The sequence below is a fragment of the Engystomops pustulosus genome, chromosome 4 (genome assembly GCF_040894005.1).
Source record: "Engystomops pustulosus chromosome 4, aEngPut4.maternal, whole genome shotgun sequence".
In the NCBI taxonomy this organism is placed as follows: domain Eukaryota; kingdom Metazoa; phylum Chordata; class Amphibia; order Anura; family Leptodactylidae; genus Engystomops; species Engystomops pustulosus.
In genome coordinates this window covers 29,224,382-29,251,365 of record NC_092414.1, presented here as the reverse complement: position 1 = coordinate 29,251,365, position 26,984 = coordinate 29,224,382, and the positions used below count along the sequence as shown (strand labels likewise).

Here is a 26,984-nt window from a genome sequence, read left to right as displayed (position 1 = left end):
CCTGCACCAGCCAGAAGTAGCTTGGGGTCATATGTCCCACTTAATTCAGTGAGTGACCTCCTTGAACAGGAAACAACACAGGAAGTGAAGAGACTTCCAGTGCTCCGAGGCTGAAATGGGTCCTTTGACACGCCAGAACTTTTGACTGGATGCAGGTAGAGTGTTGTGGGAACCACAGAAATTGCTGGCTATGTGTGTGTTCTTTTTTTAAAACTCTGTTCAATTAGTGGCAAATGTAGCATTAAACCTGTGCGTAGATAGAAGAAAAATAAAAATAGACAAGTGCTGGTATTGTGCAGTAATCTTTAGGTACCAAATTAGGTGAGATAATGTTGTTCAAGCCACAACTGCTATCATGCTTTTTTTGTGTTGTAACCTTGATCCACAGTGCCGCCACCCAGAGAAGCACAATGGGTGTATTTAAAATGGAAACTGGGGTTCAGGAGTTAAAACATACCTCCAAAAAATTCCACTTGTAGGCCGATTTTAATACTTTAAAACAGTTAAAAACGTATAAATTTACACACATTTAGAATATAAAAGTTCTATATGTCAATAAAAAGGGTACGAGTTACTAGCCCGGACCAGGCTCGTCCTCAATTAGTGCATTAAACCTGTAAAAAGCCACAATTTTATTTGATGATAATCCTGTGTTTTAGGATTTGTCAATGAGAATTTCTTGGATTGCGTGAAGAAGTTATGCTCATCGTCAGGCAATGACTGGTATAGGATTTACCTAATTCGAAAACTGGCAAATTTGTATGGTATAGACACTGTCCAAAGGCATTTTAAAGATCCGGAATTTGGGTGGCTATTTCCAAAAGGAATGCGACAGAATAAGGTAAATAAATTTAACTAACTGTTCTGAGCGCTGTAACATTATCCAATATCGCGCCGATCTTCTCTCTATGTCTAGTACTAATAATGGTCTTTACTTGTATGGCCTAGTATATAAATGCTAAAAAAAATACATCTTTTTAATGCTTCTGTTGCAGGACACTCAAACAAGTCAGATCGATCAGTTCCTGGTGTGTGGTGACAACTACAAAGTTCTCAGAGATGGTATTGGTAGAGCGATGATAGAAGGCAAGAAAAAACTGGTGGAAAAAGCCATAAAGGTATGAACTGTCTAAATCCCAGACAAAGAAAACTTCATTACTTATTTTATAAATCAATACTGTAAATCTTTTAATAACATAAGTCTTAACATAATTATTCTACAACTCTACCAAATTAACATACAGGCAGTCCCCGGGTTACGTACAAGATAGGGTCTGGAGGTTTGTTCTTAAGTTGAATTTGTATGTAAGTCGAAACTGTATATTTTATAACTGTAGATCCAGACAAAAAAAAAATTGGCCCCAGTGACAATTGGAGTTTAAACCTTTTTTGCTGTAATGGGACCAAGGATTATCAATAAAGCTTCATTACAGACACATTACAGCTGATCATTGCAGTCTGGGACTATAGTAAAGCATTCAGAAAGCCTCACCTGAGGTCAGAGGGGTCTGTCTGTAACTATGGGTTGTCTGTAAGTCGGGTGTCCTTAAGTAGGGGACCGCCTGTACTCATAATGATTATCCCATTAATGTCAACTTTCTGCACCCCAATCATTCTCTGAAGGAAGTGGTTGTGTTGCCCCACTGAACCCCCTTTTCCCCACTCTCTTTGTTGCTATTAGTAGATTTACTTGGTATTACAGCAAAGTCTTAGTTACTTAAAGGGGTTTTCCCACAAAGACAAGTTTCTTAAATAAACTCAGGATAACAAATAACACATTCTCTAATTCACTGTTATCAACAAATACAAAAATACAGCATTTCATAGATATAATTCCAACTTGTCTCTATCAGTCTTGGTGTACACAATTTTGGTTGCCCCCTGGACGCGACCCTAAATCTTCTGACTTTATGGTCGGGAAGACATATTGTTCTCCTGTCTGACGCTGTGCGGAGCTGCTCTCTGCCTGTAGCCCTAAACCCTTACATTCCAAGATGGACTCTCACACACACAGACTTCCTGCCAGCAAACAACAACAACATGAGGAGAGTAAAGCTACAAGTTACAGACAGATAAGGTCTGTATCCAGGGGGGGGGGGGGGGGGCACAACAAATCTTACAGTATGTGCTGTAAAAAGCAAAAGAACCTATACTTACCTTTATTGCTCACTTCCGAGCCAGCAAGGTGGCACCACAACCTACAGTATTTTGAATACAGATAAGAGGAGATCACCTTGACAGTCTGTTCTCACTACAGCCTCATACAGGCCGCTGCAGACTAGACCAACCCCATACCTGTTAATTGAACTGAATTTATCACAGTTGTAAGGATTTATTAGATATTTGTATCTGGGATCTCCAAAGCTATCACCACCTCCATAGTTTAGGCTGGATTTAGAAAAACGGGACTGGGGTGGAATCGTGTAGGTGAAAATTTTACCTTATTTGTTACATATAACATATTACTTTTAGTTAACTTCCTAATAATGTAGAACAATAAATGTTGTCTTCTTTTTATTTTAGGAGTGTAAAATCCCAGACCACGTGTTGGCTGTCAACATATTACTTGCTGTATTCCGTGAAATAACCCTATGTTACGGGGTCAAAAATAATCCAGATAGTGGGACAGCGGCTGTAAGTGTTTTTTATATCTGTATATCAATAGATGTGTGTGTGTTATCGAATAGATGTGCCCATTTAAGTACAGTGTTGATGAAGGCGTACCTACACTTTGACTCTCAAGAAAACTTGAGAAAACTGCTGCTGATACAGTGGATACTTGACGACTTAAAACCTTTCTCAAGCTCGTTACATTTAGTGAACATACACCTTAAATTTCAATACAATGGGTGTTGCTCTATTCACAGAGTTCAGTTTTGTATTGGAGTACTATAACCTCAGAATAGAGACATAGGGGCACATGTATCATAGTTTGGTCTCTCTGATGTGCATTTTAGAGACATTTGGTGGCTAGTTTTTGCACCTTATGTATGATCTTGTCTTTTTACTTGTGATACATGTTCAGTTTTTCCTATCCTGGCAGGCGCAAATTTTGGCTTCTTTTTGAGACTTTTTGTTGCAAATGTCTCAAATCCACGTGAGGGGGTTATATACAGGAGCGGACACAAGCCACATGAGGGGGTTATATACAGGAGAAGATACAAGCCATGTGAGGGGTTATATACAGGAGAGGATACAAGCCATGTGAGGGGGTTATATACAGGAGAGGACACAAGCCATGTGATAGGGTTATATACAGGAGAGGAAACAAGCCATGTGAGGGGGTTATATACAGGAGAAGACACAAGCCATGTGAGGGGGTTATATACAGGAGAGGATACAAGCCATGTGAGGGCGTTATATGCAGGAGAGGACACAAGCCATGTGAGGGGTTATATACAGGAGAGGACACAAGCCATGTGAGGGGGTTATATACAGGAGAGAACACAAGCCACGTGAGGAATTATATGCAGGAGAGGACACAAGCCATGTGAGGGGTTATATGCAGGAGAGGACACAAGTCACGTGAGGAGTTATATACAGGAGAGGACACAAGCCATGTGAGGGGTTATATACAGTAGTGGACACAAGCCATGTGAGGGGGTTATATACCGGAGAGGATACAAGCCATGTGAGGGGTTATATACAGCCATGTGAGGAGTTATATACAGGAGAGGATACAAGCCATGTGAGGGGGTTATATACAGGAGAGGACACAAGCCATGTGAGGGGGTTATATACAGGAGCGGACACAAGCCATGTGAGGAGTTATATACAGGAGAGGACACAAGCCATGTGAGGGGTTATATGCAGGACAGGACACAAGCCACGTGAGGAGTTATATACAGGAGCGGACGCAAGCCTTGTGAGGAGTTATATACTGGAGAGGACACAAGCAATGTGAGGGGTTATATACAGTAGTGGACACAAGCCATGTGAGGGGTTATATGCAGGAGAGGACACAAGCCACGTGAGGAGTTATATACAGGAGCGGACGCAAGCCTTGTGAGGAGTTATATACTGGAGAGGACACAAGCAATGTGACGGGTTATATACAGTAGTGGGCACAAGCCATGTGAGGGGGTTATATACAGGAGAGGATACAAGCCATGTGAGGGGTTATATACAGGAGAGGATACAAGCCATGTGAGGAGTTATATACAGGAGAGGATACAAGCCATGTGAGGGGGTTATATACAGGAGAGGACACTACTGTTAATTTGGGATTTAACATGTTTAATTTTTAATGCATTTTGAAACCTATTACAACAGCTGAGGAGAGATGATTTTCCTAATTACATTACTGTTAACATTTGAATTTACAAAACGCATAGTAAACGCAAAGTTAACACATGCGTTAACGTGGCATTTATATTGCGTTTTGTAAATGCAAATGTTAACAGTAATAAAATAAGACAAATCACCTCCCCTCAGCTGTTGTAATTAGTTTCAAAATGCATTATAAACGTAATTAAACTGCTACGTGTGACCTCACCCTTAGAAGTAACCAATAAATTAAAAAAAAAAAAGCAAAAATTTTAAAATATTGACAAAAAGTTACTGTGCAAAATGTTAAATAGTTAAAGCATGTGAAATAATTCCAACTTACATGTTAAAATCGGGTCCATGAAAAAAATGTCGCACGGAACATCTGGAAAGTTAAGATACATGAGGCACACTGCACAAGGTGCAGACCAAGGCGTACTTGAAAAAGAAGTTAAGAGTTTAAAGTCGCAAAAACGGCAAAAGTCGCTAAAATTTGACAATTTGGCTAGCTGAAACTATGATACATGTGCCCCATAGAGTGATTCAATCATTCTATGGTGATTCAATCAATCTATGTTCCGGCTTGTTAAAAGAACATGGCTTAGGGATAGGGAGCAATGCAGAGGTGTTGTACAGACAAGCAACGGCCGTTTTACGTGTACCACGCTTCTTCCGGCTTGTTGTCCAACCTACACTTTGAGGTGCAATATCACGTTTACATGAAAAATGCTATTATTCATGGACACTTTTTGACTTTTTTTATATTGTGCTTTTATGAGTTTTTTTAGTGTCTTTTTTTCTCTGAGTTATTTGGGTCAAACCAGATGCCAAAAAAAAGTCTCTCCTATTTACTCAGACTTAGCAGCAGCACTATATAGGATATAATTGAGAAGTGCAGAATAGTATTGATTTGCTATTGATTTGATTGGTGGGAGATAGCTTATAATTGGCTGTAGAGCCATGTGTGATTGTGTCGAATTCTCAATCATGTACTCTTTCCTCTCTATAGACCTATGCTGCTGAAATCTGTCATCAGGCCCTGGTCACCTGGACCAATCCTGGTGTCAGGTGTGCTTTAATCTGTCTTGTCCTTCAAAGATTGCCATAATGATATTCCTTGTGACATGTTTGCTTTAAGCTAGGATATTTTACTTTATAAAGTATTTAACATTTCTTTTTTTCACTTGTACTATTGATTTCTGAAATCAAGGTACATGAAGAACGTAGATTCTCTAGTGACGACACATTAATATATTATTAAAACATACCAGATCCTTTTGATGATCCTATATTTTCAACATATTTATGTATATATAGATGGATAGATAGAGATTTTTTTTTTTATGGTAAAATCGTATTGTTTTGAAAAGCTGACCACATTATGATATTGATTCCTGGAGATGCCCAGTCACTAGAAAAGATAACAAAGGGCATTTCCCTTAATTACTTTCACTATTTTTTTTTTAAATATAGGAACATGAAGCCATAAAGAAGTTTATCAGAAACCTCAAATTTCTTCAAGAAGATGCAACCAGTAAATTTGTGGAGACATTGCTGAACAACACCCGACCAGCACTACATGGCGCTCCTGGCATGAGAGGCTCACAAGTCACTGTATGTGGACTGGCCACACATATGGCTGCCGTACTACTGAACAGCAATGATCGCCTCTTTTCACCACTCAGAAACCTGTCTCTTTTTCCAACCAGAATGCAGGTATTAACCTCTCACCACCGATGCCCTATTTCCATTTTTCATTTTAGTTTTTTTGCTCCCTTCTTCTCAAAAACCATAACATTTTTATGTTTACAAAAATGATTGAGCGCTTGTATTCTGCGTAACAAATTGAACTTCTAAGTGGCACATTTTGATATCCCATGCAATGTAGGGGGGGAGCCAGAAGAAATTCCAAATGTGGTTGCGCCAGAATCTTTTTGGCTCTGTTTTTACGGCTTTCACTGTGCCCTCAAAATGCCATCAGCCATTTATTATTTGGCTTCATACTATCACAGAGATCCCAAACTTACATAGGTTTTATTTTGTTTCAATACATTTACAAAAAAAAACAACTTTTGTACAAAACAAATTTTTTTTAACACAAATGTAGTTTGAAAGCTCACCGTTACAGTGGTTCCACAATCCGGTGCACAGACATCACCCGAAGCTCCAAAAGGTTAAGAACAATGTAAAATAGAAGAAAATCCGGCACTCGTAATTTATTGCCACTCAATCAGATCAGGACTAAGGCTTACAAACCAAAACTTTGATCTCCTATTTGTGACGTGTACTTGATTTGGATATTCAAAGTTTTTAAAGAATACAGATATTGAAGAGTGGCAATACATTATGAGTGCCGCATTTACTTCTATTTTACTAACAAATTTCTTTGATAAAGTTATCAGAATATGGCGAAACAAAGAAATTGGTTTATTAAATAGAAGGAAATGTGGCATTCGTAATTTATCTGCAATATCTTTATTCTTTAACCCTTAAGCGATGCGGCCTTAGACCGGGCATTTTTAGCGAATTTTCGTAAGCGCTCGTTTAAGAGTCATAACTTCTTTTTTTTTTTGCTTGCTACCTTTAAGAATTTTTGCAGTGTTTTTTTTTTTTTTTTTTTTTTTTGGGACACCTAGATGTAGTTAAAAAGTTACTAAAAGTTTAGACATGTTTTCCATATTTATTTTCATTTGGGGTCAAACAGGAATTTATAGGTTTGTAATTTATAGTACTTTATTAAAATTTAATAATAATAAAATAATATGTATTATATGGGGAAATGTGTGATTTTACTTTATATGTCCCCCATGAGGTCATAAAAGACCTTACTTTTACTTATTGTTTTTACAAGTTTTCCCCTGTAACTGAGGCATCTATAAAAGCCTCAGTTACAGGGGAAATGACCACCTGTGACTGTGGATTCTAATAAGAGCTGTACTGGGTCTAATTAGACCCAGCAGCTCTGTTTAAACCCTTTAGACCCAGTGGTCATGTGACCACTGAGTCTATGGAGCCTGCGGCAGTGCCAGCTCCACTCGTGAGGAGTGGAGAAGGGAGAAGCGGTAAAAGCTGTATCTCCCTTCTTCCGAAAGTCTCCTGGTGCCTCTGACACCTGGAGACCGGGTCCGGCTCCCATGGCTAGCGTGCGATCAGTAAAAAGCTGCAGCGACGTCTAAAGACACCACTGCAAACTCCGGACCTTCGCCCTCTGATGTCTAAAGTCATTAAACGAGCAGAGAGGAGTTAAAAACTTTGCATATCAAAATCATGTACACATCGGAAATAAAAGATCCATGCGTTGCGGCTTGTAAGGTTTAGTTCTGATCCATAAGGATATGGGAAATTACGAGTGCCGGATTTCTTTCTGTTTTACAAATAAATTTCTTTGTTTCACCATATACTGATGCCAATAACTTTTTCATACTTCGTGTACAGACCTGTTTTTGGTGTAAATTTTGCAGGACAAGCTTTAAGGAAATAAATTGGTCAGAAAAGTTAAAAAAAACTGCAAATACTCACCAATGCTCCTCTTTTTTTTTTAATAATTCTTTATTTGAACAAATATAAAATGAACATTACACACATAGATGTAATTTGAGAATGCAGGACACGCAGGTCCAGGCAATCTGCATTAGTACTACAATAAAACGCACAAGGTTTACAATATATGCACTAAGTTAGTGAAGTATATGTTAGGATATGTGCTTTAATAGCTTTTAGCTTACCAGTTATGTCGCAGACAAAGTGGGGTCAACAGTGAATCAAATACCTATGAACATATTATTTGACTCTGTTTATTCTAATATTTTTGAATATCTATGCTGTAAACAAGGGGGAAGACAAGTAGGAACTAAAGGGGAAAAAAAGGGGGGGGGGCGATACTGTTGATCTATCTACTACAGCTATTTCAAAGTATATAGAATGTGAAAGGTAATTATGTAAAGGTATTGAACTCAGGTGATTGTCTGAAGGTGAGCCAGGGTCCCCAGAGGGTCATGTTGTCAGTGCGAGTCTCATGTACGGTAGCGGTTAGTTCTTCCATTCGGTGTAGAAGGGTAATCTCCCCGAACCAATCTGAAATCTGCGGGGTTCTGGTAGTCTTCCACAGCCAAGGTATGAGGGACCCTGCAGCGATGAGCATAAATCCCATTAGAGATTTTCTGCCTTTAGTAATAGATGTAGGGAGAATAAAAAGGAGCAGAATTGAGGGATCATCTCCCAGCTTATGGCCCGTCAACTTATCAATGAGCCTTCGCACCTGAGACCAAAAGGTGCGGAGCAAATGGCATCCCCACCACACATGAGTCATTGTTCCAAGAGCCTGATGACATCTCCAACAGAGATCTGAGCAGGTCGACAATGCTCCTCTTTTGATTCCAGCAGGGGTCTTTGCTAATCTTGACACCCCAGGATCACCAAGAAAAGAGACTTATAAAAAGCAGTCAGGAGCATGGGGACGAAATTTCCGGTGCTCCAGACTGCTAGTTATTCACACCTCTCACAGCTCCCTCTCCCAGCAGGGGAGGGAGATGACGTCACACAGGAGGTGTACATAATTGGCATCCCAGAGCGCCATACATCTTGGCCACTGCTCCAGGCTGCTTTTTCTGAGTCCCTTTTTTTTCAGGTGATTCCGGTATGTCGAGCTTAGTGAAGTCCACCTTCGGGATTGAGATGAAAAGGAGATTCGTTGAGTATTTGCAGCATTCTTTTACTTTTCCTGACTGGTTGATTTCCTTTAAAAGGGTTGTTTGGGTTTCAACAAAAACATATAACCGATCGGGGGGAGGAGGGACGTTGAGGGTTAAGAAAATTAAAAAAAGCTTATACTTGCCTTCACCGGTGCTCCCGTTGTCCTGCGATGTCTCCCATCAATGCCATGTCTCTGTACAGAGGCAGACACTTCAATCCCACAACTTCTGGTCCCCGTCTGCACCATTGAATCTAACGTGTCTAATGAGTCTAATTCATCATGTGTTGTTAAGGAGTTAAATCCCTTAGTGCTATATATACAAGAAGATTTAAATTAACTGATAATTTGTATTTTCTAGAATTCTTATTTACCAACCATGCCAGAAGATATGATGGTCTACGCTAGAACTGCAATGCAGGAACAGCTGCAGTGGTACCGTAAGTACAATTCATATGTAATAGTAATATGAATAATCCTCAGTCCAAAATTGTGTAGCCCTATGTTGATATCTTTAATGTTAATAATGATTATGCCTATTAATATTTAAAAAATTTCCAACAGGTTGTCCTAATGGACATTACTGTACTATTGGTGAGGTAAGTTTTTTTTAAATTTATACAATTTATACAAAGAAAAGTTTGCTAATTTTTAATATCCTAGAATTGTTACTTTTTTTCCCCCCACTGTACGTATAATAAAAAAAAAACTTATTTAGTTGGCCACCAATTCTGCAAGTTAAAAAGATGAGAGAGGCCTGTAACTGACGACATACATAGACCTCAAACATGAAAGACAAAATGCGAAAGCATATCCAGAAAATCACATTGTCTGATTGTTAAAGAATTTATTTGCAAATGTTGGTGGAAAATAAGTATTTGGTCAATAAAGTTCATCTCAGTACTTTGTTATATATCTTTTGCTGGCAAGGGTGGAGGTCAAACGTTTCTGTAAGTCATCATAAGGTTGTCACGTACTGTTGCTGGTATGTTGGCAAGTCCGACATAATTGTGGCGCATGCCAGTCAGTGCGTTTGGCGCATGCAGGGTGCGCCAGATTCATGAAGACTGTGCAGCTCTCTTCATAAATCTGGTACATGCTGCACGTTTATTGGTAAATTTGGGCAAATATCTGGTCCAAATTGTATATATTTGCTCCTAGAAGCTATAGTTCTTTACATTTGGAATTTGAAGCAGCATTCCATGTTTTGCAGTAGTAACACATTTCGAAATAACACGAACGCCCTAATAGAAAGGAAAGTCGGCTCTGAGTTGCTTGGTAGAAAAAACATGTCAGAAGAATAAAGTTCTCTGTAAAATCTGTTCAAATTTCAAACAATGTGATTTTTTTTTCTTCTTATAGTGCGGTCGTCCAGTGCAGGTGGGTCAATGTTTAGACTGTGGAGCTCCCGTTGGTGGGATGAATTATGTACCTCAACAAGGATTCCATTTGGTTCAGTACGTTTTTTTTTTTTTTACCTATTTATAGATTAGAATTACAATGAACACAATCAGTATTGTGACAATTTTAATGGCTTGCAAATGTTGATTTACTCTATTTAGAAATCTTTCCCTTCAACTAGATTATTAATATGCTGGCCATGAAAATAATGATTGGTAGAATGTGTGTATAAACTGCAGCCTGTCAGTCACCATCCATCATGGTGGGGAAAGGGTCAGTGAATTCTTTCCTCATGGCTACAGCAAACCCATAACTATCTGTCTGATGTATGTATATTATAACGTGAAAAATTAGCCAGGATGTTTGATATCATTCAAAGTGATTGCTCTTATTTTGGGAGATGGATGGGGTCCCTACTGTGGGTCTTAAAAGGCCAGAATATTACGGATGTGATATTCAACAGTTTTAGTATTTTCATGAAAGTAATAGTTGCAAGTAGGTGGTGGTGGTAGTAGCTTTGGAGACATATAGTAGAAGAATTTATGGTTACATGGTTGTTGTAATATTAGTAGGTCTGATAGAAGTGGCACAGTAAGACTAGTACCACATTTTAGTTTCTTTCTGTATGAATGCCGGGAACGCTCTCGACATGCATGCTTAAAGGGTCCATTGTGCAATACTGTCAGACGGAGGCAAAAGACTATTCTTTTTGGCTTCCGTCTGATCCGGATATGTTGGCAAACAGCTGGTAACACAGGAAGGAATAGTAAAGTAGACAGCGTTTTTACATGCTACTGCAACAAAGGAATGTAACAAAGCCCATAATACCCTACAGGAGGTGGATGCCACCGAATGGTCTCCATCTTCAGCCTCCGTTTAACAGAGACCTTGGGTGTGCCCCATAGGGACACTTTGAATGTCGCCAGTAGTAAATCACTGCCCATTGCTGATATTTTCTCCTCCTGCTGACAAATTGTAGATTTTATGTTAAGAGTTCCTGCAAATTACATAGCAGCTCCACTGAGATGAAAGCCCCAATGACATGTCCATATCCCCGTTATATACTCCCTACAGTAGAGTAGTGGCTGGGTGACAGAACTGCAGCAGTACCCAGAAGTTGTCTGTCTCTGCTCTGTAATATGCTAGAATAAGTAACAGTAGTAAGTCAGAGTGACTTTTTTCATACATAAATAGGAATAATGAGGATCGGACACAGACCGGCCATGTACTGGGACTCCCAGAGCAGCAGGGAGCGGCTATAGCTCCTGACCGAGATCTTCCTGCTCCAGAATTTATTTTACTGCGGCTGGTGACACATCTAGCAATGCTCCTGGGATCAGAGGAGGACGTCCAGGTAATCATCATGTTCCACTGACCTTTCAGCCTGTAGGAACGAGTCTCATCCATGTTCTCTTCTATAACAGAGTGTGCAGCGCATTGTGAAGCCACAAGTTCCAGATGTTAGACGTTTCCTTTTTGGTCACATTGCAAAAGATCTAGAATATCTAAAGAACACTCTTGGGAAAAGCGCTGATGACACGACGACCATTGTACACCTTGTACTTTGTCGCATGCTAGACCCCCATCAGCAAGGACAATGTAAGTGAATATTTCAATGGTCTCTTACCTGTAGTTAACCCTTTAATTGCTTCACTAACAAATTCAATGGATAGGTCCTCATGTCTGTAGATTTTCTGTGATGAAATCATTGACACAGCAGCGTTTATATTACACACCCAGAGCTCTTGTGTGAAATTTCCCAGCCGCAAGCGACATTGCAATTGTACCCTTTGCACCCCACCAATGCTCATTGAAAATGATCGGCAGCTTAGCACGTATTCCGTGCAGTGAGACACAGTACGTTTGACACACTGTGACCGTGCACAAATGAAGGCAGTGTGTGCCATGAGTTACTCGCCGTTTGTGTGGCTAACTTTTACATTTGATAGGTTGGTTTGATACTTAGAAAGAAAAAGCAGCCATGCTTTTCAAATCCTAGCCAGACCCTTTAACAAAATGAGAGATTGTGGAGTTTGAGTGATGTGTGTATATGGCGTGTTGTGAAGGCTACTTTCACATCTCTTTTCTGTAACACGTTCAGTTTGTATGTCCTGAAAGCTCCCAGGACTTCACTATTCCATTCTGCTCTATACTTTAAAAAAGGTTATTTTACCTTAGACCATAATAACCTATGAGAGACGGATGCCACTGTATGGCATCCAATCCCATCCTCTGCTAAGTGTAGACCTTAAGTGTTCATATATGGACAATAAAGTTACAAGGGAGATGCCCTGAGCATAGCTGCTGATGTTTTCAGAGCGGAAGGGACTACATATGCCAATATCGTACTGTATGCCTAAACAGTGGGAAACTTTGCATCCCTCCTTTGTAGCCCTGTATCCTAATAGTCTAATCATAAATGTCCCATGAATATCTTTTATTATATACCCTCAGGGCCTGTACAGTTTGATGAAATTTGGTCAACAAAAGAAATGAGAAGTAACTGGGAGAAACACTTTGCGGCGGCTGTCATTGCGCCGGTGCTGAAGGTAAAGTCTTTTTGAAGTTGAATGTTATTTTGCTTATATGCGTCCCCCATGATTTGTAATCTGCAGTGGAATATGATGTTGCTGTATAACATAAGATTTATAAGTATAATTATCCAGTGTTGTAATGCCAGCCATGGACAAGCCAATGCAGATGTCAAGTCCTTCAAGTCATTTCGCTTTCAAGAGCCACATACTGTAGCTAGAGGAACACTATGTTACTAGAGGGGTATTAGAATTACTTCTTTATGATTTTCAATATCTATGTAAAACCCAATTTGTTTTGTGTACACTCAGAGTCTTGATAAGGATCTTATGGTCGTGAACAATTACATCAGCAAGGATGAGAGAATAAGCTCAAACCCTATAGTAAGGATTGTGTATGGCGACCCATTAAAGAGCGGAGAAAAACTGGAATTGCCTCAAAACAGTCCTGCCGATTGTTCCAAAATATGGAGCTGCAGAGAACGGATTTCAATTGAATATTTAATGCACATCGTGCAGCAGAAAGATGGGAAGAAGAATTTGCCTCTATTCTGGAAGTTCCTGGAGAAGGTAGGATAAGGGATTGTTTCGGGGCTCGAGGCTAATGTTGTAACAGGAAGTTCTTCGAGAGAGTGATTGGCAAACTTTATGGAGATTGCTATGACTGAGAATTATGTAGCACCTGAGACTATGCTGTGGGGCCTCCAGGTGCTACTCCATGGTCCCCATTGTCTGAAGCACAGAATTGGAGACTCCTGCTTTAGCAGTTTATTAAACTGGATCAACCAGTCCAAGTCTTTGTTTAAGGGCTAAGCAAAACTAGCAAAGGGGTCACAGTATTACATTAGTAGAGGGAGAGGGCAATATTCTTCCTAGGGAAAACAAATCTTTACACATTTTTAATGAAGCAATCAGAATAAATCCCAGAGTCTGTGACTCATTCTTATAGGGGCTTATCTTGCAATGACTGGGTCCCATAGGAAACGTTTAATCCCCTCTTCCCACCCCTTCATACACACATTCTTTTATTACATGGGACTGCTGCTGCACCCTCCGTATAAGGCTGCATTCACACTAACGCAAGGGGGTGTATATACGGCAGATATACGTCCCCCATAGAAGGCATGTCCTATTTTTTCACGGCACACGGCGCCGTTCGGGATGTATCCCAATGGAGAGGGCCGAGGGTGAGCAGCGCTCCCCGCACGGTACGACGGGCAACGGTAGTGTGAATCCAGCCTAAAGCAGACATTTCCATGCCACACTTTACATAGGACTGCCTTTTATCCATTGAGGGAGCCGCAGCAGTCCAGTGTAAGTTACAGAACACATGAGCAGACAATGGTGACAGTGTGTGTATATATATATATATATATATATATATATATATATATATATATATATATATATCACAGTTTAAAGGGCATCTACCACCAGAATGAAGGTTTGTAAACCAAGCACACTGACATACCGGTGTGTAACCCATCTGGCAGGAGCTTGCTATTCTTTAAGCTTCATATGCCCTTCTTTGAAAAAATAAGTCTTACAAAATTATGCAAATGAGCCTAAGGGGCTCTCCAGGCTCCTGGTGGACTGCGGAGGAACTACCTTAGTGAATCACCACCGCAGAGAATGCACCGCTAGATCGCGAATGGGCCGGGTAAGTAAATCTGCCCCATTGGGTTGAATGGGATCTTCTGGGAAAGAGACTCATCGCCTCCCTGCTCTTACAGTAGAGAATCCTCTTAGATACAGTGTGTCTCCCTTTATTATCATTATGAATAGATAATGGTAGATTTGATATAGTTATTTGATCCTTTCTCTTTTTACGCAACTAAATCATCATAATTTTGCTAATTTCAATTTTTTGCTTTTAACCTAGAAGTCTGTCGGGTAATTGTTTGCGCTGACCACTGTAGCCCATTTACAGACTATACAATGTTTATCACTACCAACAATCTACTACTACAAACTACTATCAAATGCGGAATGTGTTTTTTTTTTCCCCCCCATAGGAACCTGAACTAAAGATGGTGAAGTTCCTGCCAGAAATCCTGAGGCTTCAAAAAGAGCTGGTAAAGAGGTTCCAGAACTTTGGAGATGTTGTGCATGAAACAATACAAGACTTCCTAAGCTCCACGCAGGGTATGTATCATGTGTCTGTATGCAAACTTTTGCTTTCATCATAATTCTAGAAAAAAAAAATTCTTAGCAGTTTTGACAATGTAAAGGGAATCTATCATCAGTTTTGACCATCGATAACTACAGACAGTGTTAGGTATAGACCCTAGATATCTGTACAGTATAGGGTTGCACCGATGCCAGAATTTTGAGTGCGATACGATACCCAGAAAAGTATTGTGATACTCGATACTGATACTTTGAAGAGAAGAAAAAAGTGTTATCTAAATATTTAGGGTGCGGTCACATGGAACGTTTACATTACGTTTAGAAATGCAATGCAAATGGCTGGGGGCGGGGCTCGGCCTGATCACATTTACATTGAAACACATCCGATCAATAACGCTCACTAGTGATTTACAAAGAGAAGCTTTGGTGCTTTATGACAGTGCTGTACATTGTATTGTAGTGTACTGTAGTGTAGTATTGTAGTGGTTATCTTGGTAATGTTAATATAAAATAATATACTGAATAGTATAATTTAGAGCTCATTTAGATGGCATTTTTGATGCCCGTGTGCTACCCTTTTTTTGCGGATGGACCCATTGTTTCCTATGTCACATGTCTAATTTTTTCACGGATGTGCAGACAGTGAGAAAAAAATAGCAGCATGCGATATTTTGTCTCGCATGCAAACCACGTACATCCACAGAAGTCAATGGATCCGCAAAAAAAAAAATGGATGCCACATGCATGACATCCGCATGATGTTTTTTCTCAAATTTTGCTAGGACACCAGCAGACAGGGCAAGAAGTACATTAGGAACCCATCAGATTTTTTTTCAAATGGTAAAAGAAACGGATGGCATATGGACGTGAAAAAAAACTGATAAAAACACAGGCATCACGTCCACCTTTTTTTTCAGATGCGCAGCAGACATGCCCGGCTGAATGAGCCCTTATTTTGTGTCTTATACATTTGATGATGATATAAAGAGAGATCTCTGAGAAGATATATCTCAGTATACCAGTACATTAAGCCTGTGTCACAGAGAAGCTCTTAGTTACTGGTTGTCAATGGATTTTTGTAAGTGGATAGAGGCGCTGTCCTGTATCTCTATGGCAGGTGGAGTGTGGAGGTTGTGGGTGCAAATCGCAGTCTGGGCAAAAAATGATTTAATTGTGTAATTTAGAACCTTGTGTCAGGGGAAGCCCTGGAAGATGTAGAGACTCCATATATGGACAGATGGTGATATTTCCCCGATCACCTGGTCCCTGCTCTGCCGCTAACCTGACACATGTCTCAAAAGGATTCCCTGCCCGATGTCTGCTCTATGGGAATGCCCTGTAGAAAGATACATGGAGTCTGTACAACAGTAGAAGTCTTTCAGTACCTCAAGTAACACAAACCCAGTATTGAACCGTTCTGACTGAAATTATTGCACAAGTACCGATATTTTGATGCATCGTGCAACCCTAGTGTAGTAATACTTCTATGTATGTAATTATTAACAGCAGGGCTGTGAATAGTGAACATTTAAACCAGGTTTGCAGCTCGTGTAAGTGCTCTGGGTTCTTTCAGTCTGAAGAGCTTTCTGCTCCTTGCAATGAACCGTTCCATAGCCCCTCCCCTATGCTCTAAGTGAGTCCTACCAAAATCCTGATGAAGCTTCTTCTCCTAGTAGAGGGGAGGGTCTATGGAGCAGCCCAGTGCAGAGAGCTGAAAGCTCTTCAAGCTGATTATCCATAATACATTTGGATTTAAGATTCCCCTCAAAGTGACAAAACATGAAAATTCTTATAAATGGCCACAATTTTGGGCACTAATGTATACACTTATTTAAGGTGTATGGCTACCTTAAAGGGGACCTGTCACGTCGATATTGGACCATACATCAACTACATGTCCTTTTTGGCCTGTGGTTTAGGCTCCTAAATCAATCTAATTGAGGACTGTATGTGGTAAAACATAAAAAAAAAAACTTTTATGCTTACCAAGATGAGAGTCTGATGAGGCACATCGGACTCACATTGGAAGATCCCACGCCGGAGACTCCTCTCGCGATGCGGCAGTGAAACCATGGTCCACAGGGCTGGCCTCACTTACTGCAACACACAGGAGGGAAGGGGACGGGGTGAGTATAAAGTTAGTTTTTTGGGACACTAAACCACCAGTCCATATGGAGCTGTGAGTGGTTTAGTGTCTCGAATCGACGTTACAAGTTACAGCTTTAATCCCTTGTTCACGATATTAGATTGGTTGTAATTAATTTACACATTTTTTTTTTGGGTTCCTAACACAGCGGGTGCTCACAAATTAATGAAGAAGCGGATAGAGGATTTTCTCTTAACCTGGAATAATTTGCGTCATTCCCTTCAAACAAAAGGTAAGTGGCATGAGACCGAAAAGCTCTATGTTATATCTATGGATCGATCTGTCTCATTAGCGGCAGCTTATGTGCTCATCTTATGATCTGTACGTGTCAAGTGTGCAACCTAGAAAATGCATCACAACCATCTTTCCAATTCTGTTTTTCGGTTTTAGGTGAAATAAAACTTCCAGGAGATATGTGTGACAATCCCCTCACCATGGACAGTAAGTTCACCTACCTACTGCCCCGGAGGCAAGGAGACGGCTTATGTGCGACAGCCCTGGTCAGCTACCTCATTACCCTACACAACCGCTTCATATACGCCCTGGAAAAATACACCAAGAATGAGCAGAAGTAGGTGACATCATTATGTTGTATGTGTGTGGGTTCTGATGGTGAGGCCCGAGATCTGATGTACAATTCTTATTCTCAGGTATATCATTAAGACCTCGGATGTAACAGACCTGCACGTCATCAGCTATGATATGGAGAAGGATTTTATGCCGATAATCCTCTCCAATTGCCAGTACACACTGGAGAGCGGTAAGGAGACCTTACAGGAATTTGATCTTCCAAAGATCCAGCATCAGGTCGCCATGAGATTCTTCCAAGGAAAACCCCTTATCACCATGCATGTAAGTGGCGGCTGGTGGGAATATTATCACACATGTTTTGATTGAAAGAGCCTTTATTATACATGTACGTAGTAAAACTCACAGATAGCGTGTGTAGAATGGGCTTTGTACAAAGCACACAATCAATTAAGATACCCCCCCCCCAGCACCTATAATAACACTATGGCAGAATAAAGTGCTACTCTAGCATACTAGCTCAAGCAAACAAAAGCCACATACGTTTTCAATTAAAGAAACAACCTGTAACCAGAAAGAAAAAAATGGGAGGGGGGGTGGGGGGGTCGCAGGGTAAACTGTCACAGGCCCAAAGCTTTTTTAAAAAATATAACAGACCCAAGAGGGAGGTAAGTGGGAAGGAGAGGATGGTGAGTCTTCTACTTCCTGGATGCATCAATCTGTAAAATAGAGGCAAAGTCCCATAACTCCCTAAAAAGTCCACAATCAATTAAATGGAAAATTCCACAAGAGAAACAAAAATTGGGCTTGTCAGTTCTCTTCTGCAGTGTCCATCCTGTTCTCCAATGAGGTGTAGTCTCTGAGCTGGCTGTCCTCAGCTGGATGAGAGTCCAGGACAGACAAAGTTTCTCTGTGCAGGGTGAGGTGCCTCCTGGCGTACCAAAAGACGTCTTTGAAACAGTTCATAAGACGCCAGGCATCCTGGATGGCCCCCACTGTGTGGGTGCCTTGGAACAATCCATAAAGAGCAGCATGGCAAGTCATGGAGTTCCACGGCTTTCAAAAGGCCCTGAGCAAAGGTGCATTCCCAGAACAAGTGCAATGATGTATCCTCTGCAAAGGGACAACGGGGGCAGCTCTGGGTCTTGCTTAGGTGGTGGGCTGCCATAAATGACCAGGTGGGGAGACCCCACCTGGATGGCCATCCATGACAAATCCATGTGCCAGTTGTTAAACCTTTCACACGACATGTTGGACCACATGGTGTCCTTGGTGCTGGAAGCACCAGATCATGATTTAAATTATTAGCCAATATGACTTTCAATTGTCTCTACATTACATGATTACGTTTAATCTGCATCCTAGTGTAAATTTTAAACATTTTGTCTAGGGTCGGGAAGTAGGAGATCTCGTTACGGAGACTTTGCCGATTAAGGCCACCTTGTAGGCGTGTGGAGATTTATAGCCATTGATGCTCCACTAGCGGATTCTGAGAGAATATGCAACCAAGTTTTCCAGGATGGAATAAGGAAAACTTGTAAGGCAGCTGAAAGAGAAATGGTTTTCCTTATCCCATCCTGGAAAACGTATTTGGATATTTTTTCTAACATTTGTCTGTAAATTGTGGAAGTCCTTGGGTAGATGTTCTCTATGTATAAAAGTATAATGTGTATAGATATAAAGGTCTCTATAACTCAGGATAACATAAACTAGAAAAACAAGATTTAACATGTTGCTTGATTTATTTTTACAAATAAAGTTTTTACCAGAAATTGTAATTTCTCAATATTGTAGGGTCTGCCAACCATTATATCAACCCAGGATCGTAACTATGAAAATCTATTCATAGATATCCGGAAAAAGCTGGAGCAGGTATAGTATTTTGTAGGAGATGGTAATGATATATTATTTTAACCAGTCCATTTTCATTTTTTACTCCCATATCCATATATTTTTTTTTATTTTTCCATGTATAGAACTATAGTGACAAAATTGTAGCAAAAAAAAGCATTTTTGTCCCTATGTTGTGGACACGGTTTCTACACTTTCAAAGTGCACTTACAATGACAAATCCCTTTTGTCCTTTGGGTCAGTACAGAGGGATACCAAATTGTATATAGGTTTATAAGGTTTAAAAAAAAAAAACCTAAAACAGAACAGAAAAATAGAATTTAATTTTGCCCTATTTTATAGTATATGGTGCTGTGTAAGATAGATTTCTGTTTTCGGGACGAGTTGTCGTTTTTTCATTTTGGGGTCTTACGACTTTTTAAATCACTTTTTCTTCTGAATTTCATGTGTTGTAAAATAGTGAAAAATTGGCAATTCGGACACTTGTGCGATTTGCCATTAAAGGGGACCTACCACCCCAATTCTACCTATAAAGGTAGGAGGGGTGGTAGGTGGATGAATGGGACGTGAGGATAGCCCTTTTTGGGCTAATCCTCACGTCCCGGCTATATTTTAGAAAAGTTTATTGCAGGCATATGCTAATTTATGCGACTACTGGGGCGTGGAGTAGCCGGACATGAGGCTACTAGTCGCGGCTACTCCACGCCCCAGTAGCCACGTTACTCCGCCCACCATTTAATCTTCGGCGCGCAGCTCCTCGTAGCTGCGCGCCTTCGTCCTAGTCCCCTGCGTTCTGTGCATGCGCAGAACGCAGGTCTTCAGCTGTGCTGCTCCGGGGCTGGAGCTACTGCGCAAATGACGGGGGACGAGGGCGCGCAGCTACGAGGAGCTGCGCGCCGAAGATTAAATGGTAGGCGGAGTAGCGTGGCTACTGGGGCGTGGAGTAGCCGCGACTAGTAGCCTCATGTCTGGCTACTCCACGCCCCAGTAGCCGCATAAATAAATTTGCATATGCCTGCAATAAACTTTTCTAAAATATAGCCGGGACGTGAGGATTAGCCCAAAAAGGGCTATCCTCACGTCCCATTCATCCACTTATCACACCTTCTACCTTTATAGGTAGAATTGGGGTGGTAGGTTCCCTTTAAGGGGTTCACTGCTGGGAATAACTATTTTTATATTTTGGTAGATCAGATCTTTTGCGACGCGGCGATACCAAACATGTTTATGGTTTGTTTATTTTGTATATGTGTTCTAGGGAAAGGGACCAGATTTTCAATTTCTACCATTTTTTAATTTTTGTTTATATTTTTTTGTATTATGTCCCCTTGGGTGTTTGAACACTACACTTATGGCAACATACTGCAATAAAACTGTATTGTATTGTATATTGTGACTTTGACCATGGCAACTAACAGGTTAACAGCCACGACTTTTTGCCAGCCCCGATTGCGCAGTTAGCTGCTGGTTTCTACCATATAATACAGCTTATACCTGCCCTGTATGGAGTGTGCTCTACCTGTGATCATTCTTTGTACAGCCTTAGCCTCTTGAGGGTGTACATGTACTATGGGCAGTTCTTAAGAAGTTAAAATAATTTGTGTCAACAAAATATATATTTTTTATTTTCATAGATTTCGTTACCAAATTCGGCAATAGATTTTATAAGCAAGGACCTAGGTACCTTCAGTGATGTGTGTGAGGCCCTGAACATTGTGGATGTGGCGTTGGGATTCCTAGCAATGTCAGGAGGAGATCCAGAACTTCTCATTACAACATACATAGAGGACACCTTACAGATGAAGGAGCAGAGCAGTGTCCATGTCCTTGAGGTAAGTTGTAAATGTGATCACATTTGTAGGTCTTGTAGGAATTCATCTCTTTAAGAACACAATTATGGCAATAGAATTAACAGGATATTTCCAGCTGAGATGGGACTAAGTTGGTCAGCAAACTACATGGATCCTTTATGGCTCTATGTCCTGACATTCCCATCTCAACCAAGTCTGGTTGAGATGGTAGAGCCCATCTTCTGAGATTTTCATGGGTGACCGCCTCCTTTACATGATTGCATTAATAACATTATCATAATTAAAATTTGTGCATAATCTTCTGAATTGTTTGCAGGCATTGAAACGCTGTTACCTGAAGAACACCATCGCACTCTGGCAACTACTCACCGCTCTGAAGTCCGCACATCTTCTACATCTGAAAAGAGTAAGACAGGACTTTTGTTTAGTACTTCCTTTTGATTGAACACTCAAAAGTACATTTCCCAGCACTCCAGTCCATTTAAAAAGTTTTCTTTTTTTATTAATCCATATAAAAGATGTGGGCTACATGTTAAAGGGGCCAGCCACTTCTTTTTTTTTTTTTTTTAATAACATAAGTTGCCCGTGTGTCTTTACTGCCTCAATAATAATCCCTGAATGTTCATCAAGTGATTCAGCATACCTGCTACTTACTTTAGTGTTGTCCGCAAAGTCTCCGTGGATCTTTGTTTACATGTCTGTGAACTGATGAATAGGAGGAGCTGCAGCAGAGATATATGATGACTCCTGCTCCCTCTCCTCTCCCTGTGTCTGTCAGTGAGACGGAGTGAGAGAGAAAGAGGCAGAGTGGGTGACGCCATTAAGTTGAAGAAGCGAGAAACAGGAAGTTGTGTATATATGTAGAGGGCAGCATGGTGAGAATGGGGAAAGGCTGAAGCTCTCAAAGGAGGCAAAGACATAGGCATATATACATACAGAGACCTGCCTAATGGAAGAGAGCTATTGTAATGTGGCCAACCACTTTAGGTCATTAAGACCTACATGTTTTGGACTTCAAAACAATTTATAACCCCTTAATCATGGTGCCATGATGGTAACAGCTGCTAGATTTTATAGTAGAACTGCTAGAAATGAACCCTTGTGCATGCACAGGGGCAGCCCAAAATGATGGAGGGGGGGGGGTCGTGTGCAGGCGCAGGCTCAAAGGGCTCAGGTCTGCAACCGCCTACAGAACCATCCAGTACAAAGCTAGAAAAATGTATATACCAAATTCAAATTAAAGTTATATTGTGGGTCATATATTAGAAACCATTAATGTTTACACATCTGCGTTCTTTAAAGGGAACCTGACAGCAGAAATAGACCTAATGAACCACTACCAGTATGTTGCCAAGCAGCTGACCACCTTCCAGATTGTGTTTCTTTCATGGCCTTTTTTGATGGTATTATTTACTACTTTGAAGTAAGATGGAAATTGTGTGTATTAAGTCGATGAGGCGGAGGTTTGAATACTGAAGTCAAGCTCTCTCTTCCTTAGACCCCACCCCCCCTTCACTGTAATTGATGCTCCTGCACCCAGAGACATCACCAAGTCTGATGCATGATGTCAATCACAGAGGATGCATACAGAGCTCCACACCTTGACTTCAGTGTTGGTCTCACCTCCTTGTTTTTATCCAACCAATTTACATCTCAGTTCAAAGTTGATTTTCTGGATGATGCCACCACATGGGGTCATGAATGAAACAAAACCTAGAAGGTGTTACGCTGTTTGACAATATACTGGTAGTGGTTTATTAGGCCACTTTCTGATTGCCCTAAGCCACTTAGTGACAGTTTCACACTCCCTCTGGTAGTCCGTCTCTGATCGCCTATTCCTGCGAGCCTGAATAACCTCGCCTACCCGTAAATCACCAGTTACATGACATGGGCGACATTTGGTTGCAAGTAAAACTTAGCTGCTGCTGGTAGGTTTTCTAGAGGTCTCCCCTACTGCATCACTAAAAGCAGGTCCTTATTATTAACTAAAACACCCCCAATTCTGTATTTTTCAGGACCCCTTTGCTGATGTAGACCAGGCCTATAAGATGGAATTGGACAAGGAAGGGCAGCAGCAACTCAATATTTTCCTGGAGCAACATGGAACAAATGTCTTCTTGTTTGAACTGCATGAAATGATCGCCTTGAAGCTAAAGAAAAAGCACAGCACAGAGGAATTGAAACCCGCCTGGACGTAAGTTACATCACAAAATAATCTAGAAAATATTCACATTTACATTCAGCTGCTCTTCTATTTTCTGTATGGGTTGTTTTAATTTGCATCTTTGTGATCCTGTTCCATTTTCTCCTATACTGCAGCCATGTAGCTGGTTTTGTACAGTTAACAACCTGCTTTACACCAATGGAAAAGGGCGAATTAGCGACTGTGTTGACATCTCGTTTTGTTTATACACTGTCTATATTTCGGGAAAGCTCCCGACCTGTCCTTACAATGTATGGCACAAAACGTGATGTGAACCCAGCTTTAAAGAGACACTGTCACCAACACTTTGTCCCCTTAACTGTCGGCACACTCAGTCCGGTTCTGTTGCTGTATTTCTTTACGGAGCCTAGTTCTGTGGCTATTTCTGTATGGAGCCCAGTTCTTTTTCTGTATTTCTGTACGGAGCTCAGTTCTGTTGCTGTATTTCTGTTTTGTAACCTGGTGCTGTTGCTATAGTTCTGTACAGAGCATAGTTCTGTGGCTGTATTTTTGTAAAGAGACTGGTTCAGTTGCTTTATTTCTTTAATGCACACCGTTATGGTGATATTTTTGTGGATGTAGTTCAGTCCAATACTGGTTCTGTTTTTTTTTTTAAACCCCCCCAGCACTAGTGCTTTATTTCTGTATGGAGCTTGGTTTTGGTTCTGAATTCCTGTAGCCACACTACCTTGGGGTGGGGTGGGGGTTAGTGACAATTATGAGCTTTGCCCACCTCAATAAATAGAAATTGAACTGCACTTGTATAGGCTATCCCGAAAAGTGAATATAGAGTGGTAAAATTAGTAATTTACTTATGGTTTGGCTTACAAATACAGATGCAAAATGAGCAGAACATTTCCATGTGAACACAGCCTGAGAGTTACTTGGAGCTATTCTTTCATGGGCAGCACCTGTAATATCCGATGTCATTTTTCTATGCCGTACACTGTCTAAAATTTTCTATTGCAGCTTAAGAGAAGTATTGGGACCTCTCCTTGATGAGAAAGACCTTTCCTTCCCTGAAATGGAAACAGACTTTCCAGAGCAAATTGCACTCGCCCACTGCATCAGTACATGGAAGTTTGCTGCAGCTAAGAAATGGGGACGTCTCTAGCGGTACAAGCCATATCTCCTGCTCCCCCCATCCCTGAAGAGACGTTACATCAATGCTGAACTCTAAGGCTTTTCTATTTTTTGTAATTCAACAATGAATATTTTATTTGGGAATAATGTAAATTTTGCTTTAAAAAAAACAAATCACCTATATAAAGAGATATTAGGGATCAATATAAGGGATCAAGAATAATATGCATAGATTGTTCAGTACACCATGTACCATGGAGGTAAATTTTATACTGACATGTGCCGTGCACGGGCACTGCCCCCCTGTGCCGTGCACGCGCACTGCCCCCCTGTGCCGTGCACGCGCACTACCCCCCTGTGCCGTGCACGGGCACTACCCCCCTGTGCCGTGCACGGGCACTACCCCCCTGTGCCGTGCACGGGCACTACCCCCCTGTGCCGTGCACGGGCACTACCCCCCTGTGCCGTGCACGGGCACTACCCCCCTGTGCCGTGCACGGGCACTACCCCCCTGTGCCGTGCACGGGCACTACCCCCCTGTGCCGTGCACGGGCACTACCCCCCTGTGCCGTGCACGGGCACTACCCCCCTGTGCCGTGCACGCGCACTACCCCCCTGTGCCGTGCACGCGCACTACCCTCCTGTGCCTTTCAGTGTAATAGAGTAAAGCGGCATCTTCTTCTTACCACATTTCATAGGGTACTTTTCCATAAAATAACTAAGTTTATCATGTCCTATCCGTTCATACAGCTGCCTTTTACGTTTTGGCAGTTGCTCTTGGAAACAAAATCTACTCAAAGAATCATAGAAGTACCTCATAGCACTTATATCATAGGACCAATGCAGTTGGGGTTAAAAGTTGCAGATTTGATAATGAACACCATCCTTAAGGTGGCAGCCGGTTGAAGCTCCCCTCAAGCAAAATAGTTTCTTTTGTTGTGCCAATTATTGATATCCTACTTTTTCTTTGTCTATTATCACATATAATGTACCCTTTACTGAATGGACTCCGTGTCATTTTGTTTGTTGTTTTACATGTATATAGGTGGAAAATAATTTAAAAAAAGTAATAATAAAAAAATACATAGATTATACTGAACAGACCATGACATAACATAAAATAAAGATCAGATCATGGGAATAGCTACTACAGGGAACAAAAAATTTCAGCTTTTTTTTTTTCGAACAAGGCTTAAATCACTTGTACGTCCTCAGTTCATGAATCCCCGATTGTGTGGTGGCTCAAACACTTATTAATAGTGAGGCAAACTGCACTACGTGAATGTGGGCCTGTTTCTGAACGGACTCCAAACATCATTGTTATACACGATGCAAGGAGCCGCTGCAAAACCACCAGACAGCAGTGCCGTACTGTGGTGAAGAAGGGACTCCTTGCATCATCTAAAACCATGCCACTTGAAGACCCCAGAACTATACTCAATTCAATCCGGCCGCACACAGGTTCACAGACCAGGCATGTTCATGTGTTTTACGCCTGAATCTGTAATCCAGGTAGCCATGTAGTCTTAATAATCAAGCTATGAAAGCCTGACAACATATAAATAAGCTGAACTTATTTTTCTATTTGAATGTGAATTACCTGTATCTATAAAAATCCTTTAATTTTGTATATAAGAAACTGTTTACATTTACATTTCATCTTAAGACTTTAGCCCTGTCTGGAGATTGCATTTTGGCAACTATCTCAGTAGGAGGATTGCCGGCATTGCCAAACTCTTAAGTCATTTACAGGGATGCGGATGGTGATGAGATTTACTCCTAGTACTTTACTTGTGCTTTATCCGGACCAATCTCTGTGTAACTCGCAATCTTCTCAATAAACATGTTGTGCATTTAGAATGTCATAAAGTTGTGTCGCTGTGATATTATTTTAGGATACAGAGTACGTAAGATTTCTGCCTGTTTCAGTCCACAAGCTTTGGTTTTCAATGCCGAAATTAAAATTTTGAAACTCCGGATTTCTTTAAATTGTTTTATGACTCTCAATTTTAATTTCTTGATTTTCTTGGTCATTTATTTATATTCCTGTTGCTTTTGATCGGTCAAAAGAAATGGTCGTCGAGAAATGAGCCGAAAAACCCTGCGACCTTAAGGGGTTAAAGACTTTGGAGTCTCTGATGACCACTCAAGATAACAATTTTTAGAGGTTGTAGTAGGCTATGCATCCAACACACAGCAGGAATATAACACCCGGGGAAATTTTCATGTTCCACTCATAATGTGGTCTACCTGATTGTGTGCACAAAATGTCCTCTGGGGGGTCTTTATGTTGGAGAAACGGGACAAAAACTTAAAGCCTGGATAAGGTATCATCGGCACACAA

General features: G+C 40.8%; 1 protein-coding gene across 3 annotated transcripts in view; it reads left to right on the top strand.

The window, feature by feature from the left end:
* Positions 1–26,509, top strand: part of LOC140126319 (E3 ubiquitin-protein ligase RNF213-like) — a 136,022-nt gene extending 109,513 nt beyond the window's left edge. For all 3 annotated transcript variants that reach the window (XM_072145607.1, XM_072145608.1, XM_072145605.1), the window contains 20 exons: positions 660–841; positions 996–1,118; positions 2,524–2,634; positions 5,740–5,982; positions 9,318–9,396; positions 9,521–9,555; positions 10,319–10,413; positions 11,552–11,711; positions 11,782–11,956; positions 12,812–12,906; positions 13,201–13,458; positions 14,904–15,033; positions 17,313–17,396; positions 17,555–17,735; positions 17,815–18,016; positions 19,487–19,564; positions 21,178–21,375; positions 21,671–21,760; positions 23,370–23,548; positions 24,527–26,509. In XM_072145607.1, the coding sequence (XP_072001708.1) occupies positions 660–841; positions 996–1,118; positions 2,524–2,634; positions 5,740–5,982; positions 9,318–9,396; positions 9,521–9,555; positions 10,319–10,413; positions 11,552–11,711; positions 11,782–11,956; positions 12,812–12,906; positions 13,201–13,458; positions 14,904–15,033; positions 17,313–17,396; positions 17,555–17,735; positions 17,815–18,016; positions 19,487–19,564; positions 21,178–21,375; positions 21,671–21,760; positions 23,370–23,548; positions 24,527–24,671 (2,843 nt within the window). In that variant the 3' untranslated portion in view covers positions 24,672–26,509. The remainder of the gene's footprint in view (positions 1–659; positions 842–995; positions 1,119–2,523; positions 2,635–5,739; positions 5,983–9,317; positions 9,397–9,520; positions 9,556–10,318; positions 10,414–11,551; positions 11,712–11,781; positions 11,957–12,811; positions 12,907–13,200; positions 13,459–14,903; positions 15,034–17,312; positions 17,397–17,554; positions 17,736–17,814; positions 18,017–19,486; positions 19,565–21,177; positions 21,376–21,670; positions 21,761–23,369; positions 23,549–24,526) is intronic.
* Positions 26,510–26,984: the final 475 nt, after the last annotated feature.